The sequence below is a fragment of the Coregonus clupeaformis genome, chromosome 10 (assembly GCF_020615455.1).
Source record: "Coregonus clupeaformis isolate EN_2021a chromosome 10, ASM2061545v1, whole genome shotgun sequence".
Lineage (NCBI taxonomy): Eukaryota > Metazoa > Chordata > Actinopteri > Salmoniformes > Salmonidae > Coregonus > Coregonus clupeaformis.
In genome coordinates this window covers 64,835,957-64,843,722 of record NC_059201.1, presented here as the reverse complement: position 1 = coordinate 64,843,722, position 7,766 = coordinate 64,835,957, and the positions used below count along the sequence as shown (strand labels likewise).

The 7,766-nt window shown below is 44.8% G+C and overlaps 1 protein-coding gene across 1 annotated transcript; it reads left to right on the top strand.

Moving 5' to 3' along the window:
* The first annotated feature begins 1,078 nt into the window (after positions 1–1,078).
* LOC123491677 (DOMON domain-containing protein FRRS1L-like) lies at positions 1,079–7,280 on the top strand. The gene is made up of 5 exons (XM_045223313.1): positions 1,079–1,666; positions 2,230–2,314; positions 2,533–2,671; positions 6,646–6,892; positions 7,040–7,280. The coding sequence occupies exons 1-5, from the start codon at positions 1,462–1,464 to the stop codon at positions 7,210–7,212; spliced, it is 849 nt and encodes a 282-aa protein (XP_045079248.1). The 5' UTR covers positions 1,079–1,461; the 3' UTR covers positions 7,213–7,280.
* The last annotated feature ends 486 nt before the right edge of the window (positions 7,281–7,766 follow it).

Genomic DNA, 7,766 nt, shown 5'->3' with positions numbered 1-7,766 from the left:
TTTCCTTCGACCTCATGGCTTGGTTTTTGCTCTGACATGGACAGTCAACTGTGGGACCTTATATAGACAGGTGTGTGCCTTTCCAAATCATGTCCAATCAATTCAATTTACCACAGGTGGACTCCAATTAAGTTGTAGAAACATCTCAAGGATGATCAATGGAAACAAGATGCACCTGAGCCCAATTTCAAGTCTCATAGCAAAGGGTCTGAATACTTATGTAAATAAGTTGTTTTTTTCTTTTATACGTTTGCAAAAAAATCTAAAAACCTGTTTTCGCTTTGTCATTATGGGGTATTGTGTGTAGATTGATGAGGATTGTAACATAACACAATTTGGAAAAAGGGAAGGGGTCTGAATTATTTCCGAATGCACTGTACATATCTAATGCATTGTCTCTAGAGCTGGAGGAGGGAGATGTGGTCTACATGAGTCTCCCCTCAGGCAGTGGGCTCTTCGATGATACTGATAACCCTAACACTTTCCAGGGCTTCTTGCTCTTCCCTTTGTGAGGAGAGCACCATGCATTCTGTAATGAATTCAGATGTCTGATGTGAGCTGCTCTGGGTTCCAATGTTCCTCTCTAACCAATAAATAAACAAGCATTATAGACAAACAATTAAAATGATTATCTTTGTATTATTGTATTATTGACAAAAGGAGAAGGGGAGATAATTGAGAATCATAATCCTTGTAAAGCCAGTTGTAACCACTGGTAAATTGTGTGTCATGCTTTTTTCAGCAGTTAGGCCTTAGGTCTTGGGAGTTATCTATGCTCTAAACAATAAAATGCAATGTAGATTCTATAATATTTTCACATCACAGAAAGGAATAAGAAACCAACCTTCCATAGCAGAAAATTCAGCATAATAAATGTATAAATCCCATACATTACCCCATATTGTTATTCAATTGCCATCTGTGTTTGCATAAACAGTGCTGAATGGAATTTTAAACTGTAGATTGATAACGCTGAGTGTTCGTCGCGGTTTCCTATTGGACGCTGCAGTGATTGGCTCAATCGATGGATGTGATGGACCATTAGGAGAGAGGAGAGGAGACGGGCGAAACCAACAACAGGCACATTCATTCTTAAACTGGGATATCATTACATCATTTCAAGATTAAATCCGATCACTTGGATTATTATGAACGTCTCCGTTTCCCACAAGGTTTAAGCGCATTGGCAAAACAGATCGGTTCAGTTACAAATCCCGCTAATTCCAGATTGGTTTAACCGAGACTCATTCGTTGACAGCACTGGATCGCTCCCCTCGCGCCCATTCACAATACGAGAAATAGCCTATGACACATCAAACAACCGCGTTGAAAATATTCTGTAGTGATGCGATTGAGATCCAGTGATTAGGCTCCGTAAAGAAATGCTCAAATACAATCAACAATGAGGATTCCGTCTCAGTTCTGTCTCGTTTAGACCGTTTTTATACTCCCTTTTTGGCCATGATTTTCCTGCGCAGCCTGCTGCAGCTGACAGTGCTCCTGGTCCAGGGCAGTTGGCGGTGGGTCGCGCCGAGCCCCACTGATGAAGGCGCACTGCGGGCCAGCCACGGAGACCATGGAGAGCCGGGACACAAGGAGCCCCATAAGGACTCATACAGCACCTTCGCCTCGGAGTTCCTGGAGTCTAGACATCTATCGGATGATGGTGAGAAAGAGATACAGGATAGGCCAATTCTGAACGAGGCATTTTGCTTACTGTGGCCTTCATGGTAATCAAGGCTGTATTTATGTTTATGTGTAGGCCTTCTCTTGATGGAAATCAGAGGGAGCATCTACATATCTGTGGTTGATAAGTAATTCGTGGTTGATTGGCTATTTATGTGATGATGCGCGGGTTGATAGACCGACCATACAGCGTCTTACTTCCACCCGAGGCCACTCATGCATGGATCAGGACCCTGGCTAGCTCCCCGCAGCTCCTGCTCTGGCTCTCACTGGCAGGCCTGGAGATGGGCGAGCATTGGACAGTTCTTCACCACATTAAATGTTGTATATTATTAGATTATAATAAATGAACAAAAATAACATATTTCAAACTATCTCAATTTTGTTATGAAACGTGAAGGAGCAGTTGTGCTTCTCTGAATGCACATTAGGCTGAACCCCACCAAGTGATGCATATAGTAGAACTTATAGAAGATGATTGTTGGGGAGGCAGCTCAGTAGCCTAATCATTTCTCATGTGGTGTGTGTGTGTGTGTTATCCAGGCTACCCCTTCCCCACCGCCCCTCCTGTGGATCCTTTTGCCAGGATCAAAGTAGTAGACTGTGGAGTCACCAAGGGCTGCATAAGGTCAGTGTGTGTTTGTGTGTGTGTGTGTGTGTGTGTGTGTGTGTATGTTTTGCATACTTGCAAGCATGTGTGTGTCCAGGGCTCTCTCTGTGTACTGTGGTCCCACTCTGGCAGATGTGGGAGTACATCACTCTGAAGAGGTTACATTTCTTAATTGTGTGTGTGTGAGTGTGTGTGTGTGTGTTTGTGTGTGTGTGTGTGTGTTTGTGTGTGTGTAGGTATGGGAAGCCGGGGTGTGATGCAGAGACGTGTGACTATTTCATGAGTTACCGGCGGATCGGGACAGACGTGGAGTATGAGATGAGTGCTGACACTGACGGCTGGGTGGCTGTAGGCTTCTCCTCTGACAAGAAGATGGTGAGTGACCGTATCTGTGTATGTGCGGGCATTGATGTGTGTGTGTGTGTGAGCATGCGTGAGATCTGTTCTTACACTCTACATACAGTGCATTCGGAAAGTATTCTGAACCCTTGACTTTTTCCACATTTTGTTAAGTTACAGACTTATTCTAAAATTGATTAAATTGTTTTTTTCCCCTCATCAATCTACACACAATACCCCATAATGACAAAGCAAAAACAGGTTTTTATATATTTTAGCAAATGCATAAGAAATACAAAACTGAAATATCACATTTACATACAGTACCAATCAAAAGTTTGGACACGCCTACTCATTCAAGAGTTTTTCTTAATTTTTACTATTTTTTACATTGTAGAATAATAGTGATGACATCAAAACTATGAAAGAACACATTTATAATCATGTAGTAACCAAAAAAGTGTTAAACAAATCAAAATATATTTTATATTTGAGATTCTTCAAATAGCCACCCTTTGCCTTGATGACAGCTTTGTACGCTCTTAGCATTCTCTTAACCAGCTTCACATGGAATGCTTTTCCAACAGTCTTGAAGGAGTTCCCACATATACTAAGCACTTGTTGGCTGCTTTTCCTTCACTCTGCCGTCCGACTCATCCCAAAACATCTCAATTGGGTTGAGGTCGGGGGATTGTGGAGGCCAGATCATCTGATGCAGCACTCCATCACTCTCCTTCTTGGTAAAATAGCCCTTACACAGCCTGGAGGTGTGTTGGGTCATTGTTCGATTGAAAAACAAATGATTGTCCCACTAAGCCCAAACCAGATGGGATGGCGTATCACTGCAGAATGCTGTGGTAGCCATGCTGGTTAGGTGTGCCTTGAATTCTAAATAAATCACAGACAGTGTCACCAGCAAAGCACCCCCAAACCATAACACCTCCTCCTCCATGCTTCACGGTGGGAACTACACATGCGGAGATCATCCGTTCACCCACTCCGCGTCTCACAAAGACACAGCGGGTTTGATACAAAAATCTCCAATTTGGACCAAAGGACAAATGTCCACCGGTCTAATGTCCATTGCTCGTGTTTCTTAGCCCAAGCAGGTCTCTTCTTCTTATTGGTGTCCTTTAGTAGTGGTTTCTTTGCAGCAATTCGACCATGAAGGCCTGATTCACACAGTCTCCTCTGAACAGTTGATGTTGAGCTGTGTCTGTTACTTGAACTTATTTGGGCTGCAATTTCTGAGGCTGGTAACTCTAATGAACTTATCCTCTGCAGCAGAGGTAACTCTGGGTCTTCCTTTCCTGTGGCGGTCCTCATGAGAGCCAGTTTCATCATAGCGCTTGATGGTTTTTGCGACTGCGCTTGAAGAAACTTTCAAAGTTCTTGAAATGTTCAGTATTGACTGACCTTCATGTCTTAAAGTAATGATGGACTGCCGTTTCGCTTTGCTTATTTGAGCTGTTCTTGCCATAATATGGACATGGTATTTTACCAAATAGGGCTATCTTCTGTATACCCCCCTACCTTGTCACAACACAACTGATTGGCTCAAACACATTAAGAAGGAAAGAAATTCCACAAATGAACTTTTAAGAAGGCACACCTGTTAATTGAAATGCATTCCAGGTGACTACCTCATGAAGCTGGTTGAGAGAATGCCAAGAGTGTGCAAAGCTGTCATCAAGGCAAAGGGTGGCTATTTGAAGAATCTCAAATATGAAATATATTTTGATTTGTTTAACACTTTTTTGGTTACTACATGATTCCATATGTGTTATTTCATAGTTTTGATGTCTTCACTATTATTCTACAATGTAAAAATAAAGAAGAACCCTTGAATGAGTAGGTGTGTCCAAACTTTTGACTGGTAGTGTAAGTATTCAGACCCTTTACTCAGTACTTTGTTGAAGCACCTTTGGCAGTGATTACAGCCTTGAGTCTTACATTTACATTTTAGTCATTTAGCAGACACTCTTATCCAGAGCGACTTACAGTTAGTGAATACATATTTTTTTATACTGGCCCCCCGTGGGAATCGAACCCACAACCCTGGCGTTGCAAACACCATGCTCTATCAACTGAGCTACATCCCTGCCGGCCATTCCCTCCCCTACCCTGGACAACGCTGGGCCAATTGTGCGCCGCCCATGAGTCTCCCGGTCGCGGCCGGCTGCGACAGAGCCTGGATTAGAACCAGGATCTCTAGTGGTACAGTTAGCACTGCGATACAGTGCCTTAGACCACTGCACCACTCAGGAGTCTTCTTGGGTATGACGCTACAAGCTTGGCACACCTGCATTTGGGGAGTTTCTCCCATTCTTCTCTGCAGAGCCTCTCAAGCTCTGTCAGGTTGGATGGGGAGCGTCGCTGCACAGCTATTTTCAGGTCTCTCCAGAGATGTTTGATCGGGTTCAAGTCCGGGCTCTGACTGGCTATAGGGTGAATGCACCAACTTGTAAGTCGCTCTGGATAAGAGCGTCTGCTAAATGACGTAAATGTAAATGTAATGTAAATGGCTGGGCCACTCAAGGACATTCAGAGACTTGTCCCAAAGCTACTCCTGTGTGGTCTTGGCTGTGTGCTTAGGGTCGTTGTCCTGTTGGAAGGTGAACCTTCTCCCCAGTCTGAGTTCCTGAGCGCTCTGGAGCAGGTTTACATCAAGGATCTCTCTGTACTTTGCTCCTTTCATCGTTCCTTCGATCCTGACTAGTCACCCAGTCCCTGCCGCTGAAAAACATCCCCACAGCATGGTGCTGCCATCACCATGCTTCACCTTAGGGATGGTGCCAGGTTTCCTCCAGACGTGACGCTTGGCATTCAGGCCAAAGTGTTCATTCTTGGTTTCATCAGACCAGAGAATCTTGTTTCTCATGGTCTGAGAGACTTTAGGTGCCTTTTGGCAAACTCCAAGCGGGCTGTCATGTGCCTTTTATTGAGGAGTGGCTTCCGTCTGGCCACTCTACCATAAAGGCCTGATTAGTGGAGTGCTGCAGAGATGGTTGTCCTTCTGGAAGGTTCTCCCATCTCCACAGAGGAACTCTGGAGCTCTGTCAGAGTGACCATCGGATTCTTGGTCACCTCCCTGAGGTCCTTCTCCCCCGATTGCTCAGTTTGGCCGGGCGGCCAGCTCTGGGAAGAGTCTTGGTGGTTCTAAACTTCGTCCATTTAAGAATAATGGAGGCCACTCTGTTCTTGGGGACCGTCAATGCTGCAGAAATTTGTTGGTACCTTTCCCCAGAGCCTTGCCTCAACACAATCCTGTCTCGGAGCTCTACGGACAATTCCTTCGACCTCATGGCTTGGTTTTTGCTCTGACATGCACTGTCAAATGTGGGACCTTATATAGACAGGTGTGTGCCTTTCCAAATCATGTCCAATCAATTGAATTTACCACAGGTGGACTCCAATCAAGTTGTAGAAACATCTCAAGGATGATCAATGAAAACAGGATGCACCTGAGCTCAATTTTGAGTCTCATAGCAAAGGGTCTGAATATTTATGTAAATAAGGTATTTCAGTTTTTTATTTTTAATACATTTGCAAAAATGTATAAAAACCTGTTTTCGCTTTGTCATTATGGGGTATTGTGTGTAGATTGATGAGAGAAAACATTGATTTAATCAATTTTAGAATAAAGCTGTAACGTAACAAAATATGGAAAAAGTCAAGGGGTCTGAATACTTTCCGAATGCACTGTATGCTTCCAACAATTGAGTGGGTAAACCTAATAACCAACGTTTCTGCAATTAGGTTATTACATTTACCCATTAAATTGTTGGGAGCATATATAGAGTGTGGGACTTTCTTTCTTTTGGTACAGTTTACTCTTGGTTAGTCAACAGCACCTCTACAAACATTTTTGGGTCAGAGTCAGTTAATGCTTTTACTACATCTGGTACACATGAAGTCTGTCATGACAGACACATGAAAAAGTAAGACAATGCTGATTGGTCAACCTATCCTTCCTGCTGATTGGTTCTCCTCACCCCCACCCCTCTCAGGGAGGAGATGACGTGATGGGCTGTGTCCATGATGATAATGGGCGTGTTCGTATCCATCACTTTTACAACGTGGGCCAGTGGGCCAAGGAGATCAAGAGGAATCCTGCCAGGGATGAAGAGGGCGTGTTTGACAACAACCGTGTGACCTGCCGCTTCAAACGGCCGCTCTACGTCCCCAGAGAGGAGACACTGGTGGACCTGCATCTCTCTTGGTACTACCTGTTGGCCTGGGGACCTGCTATACAAGGTCAGCCAATGAGTGTGTATGTGGTTGTGTGTGTGCAGAAAGTTGATGTGTGTTTATTAGCATGTACATGTAAATGATTTCCCTTTTTCTCTTACTCTCCTCCCCCACTCTTCTCCTTTCCTTCTCTCCTTTCCTCCTCTCCTCCAGGTTCCATCACACGTCATGACAACGATGCTCCACCAGTCTCCGATCACATGATCAGCATCTATAAGTATGAGGACATCTTCATGCCGTCTACAGCCTACCAGACGTTCTCCTCTCCCTTCTGTCTGCTGCTCATAGTAGCCCTCACCTTCTATCTGCTGATGGGCACGCCCTGAGAGAGAGGAGAGGAGGAGAGAAGAGAGGAGACGAGACGAGAGGAGAGGAGAGGAGAGGAGAGGAGAGGAGAGAAAATTACATTTTACATTTTAGTCATTTAGCAGACTTACAGTTAGTGAGTGCATACATTTTTCATACTGGCCCCCCGTGGGAACCGAACCCACAACCCTGGCGTTGCAAGTGCCATGCTGTACCAACTGAGCTACAGGAGGGCAAAATGAGAGAGGAGAGGAGAGGAGAGGAGAGGAGAGGAGAGGAGAGGAGAGGAGAGGAGAGGAGAGGAGAGGAGAGGAGAGGAGAGGAGAGGAGAGGAGAGGAGAGGAGAGGAGAGGAGACGAGAGGAGAGGAGAGGAGAGGATAAGAGAGGAGACGAGAGGGGACGAGAGGGGACGAGAGGAGAGGAGAGGAGAGGAGAGGAGAGGACAAAAGAGGAGAGGAGAGAAGAAAGGAGACGAGAGGAGAGAAGAGAGGAGAGAAGAGAAGAGGAGAGGACAGAAGAGGAGAGATGAAAGGAGATGAGGAGAGAAGACAGGAGAAGAGAAAAGAGCCAGCA

What these genes read in the sequence shown, in the direction of transcription:
- LOC123491677 (XM_045223313.1), top strand. Translation starts at nt 1,462, where the DNA reads ATGATTTTCCTGCGCAGCCTGCTGCAGCTGACAGTGCTCCTGGTCCAG. An exon ending in GTCACCAAGGGCTGCATAAG is followed by an intron (nt 2,315 to 2,532) that starts GTCAGTGTGTGT and finishes GTGTGTGTGTAG; the next exon opens with GTATGGGAAGCCGGGGTGTG. An exon ending in TCTCCTCTGACAAGAAGATG is followed by an intron (nt 2,672 to 6,645) that starts GTGAGTGACCGT and finishes CACCCCTCTCAG; the next exon opens with GGAGGAGATGACGTGATGGG.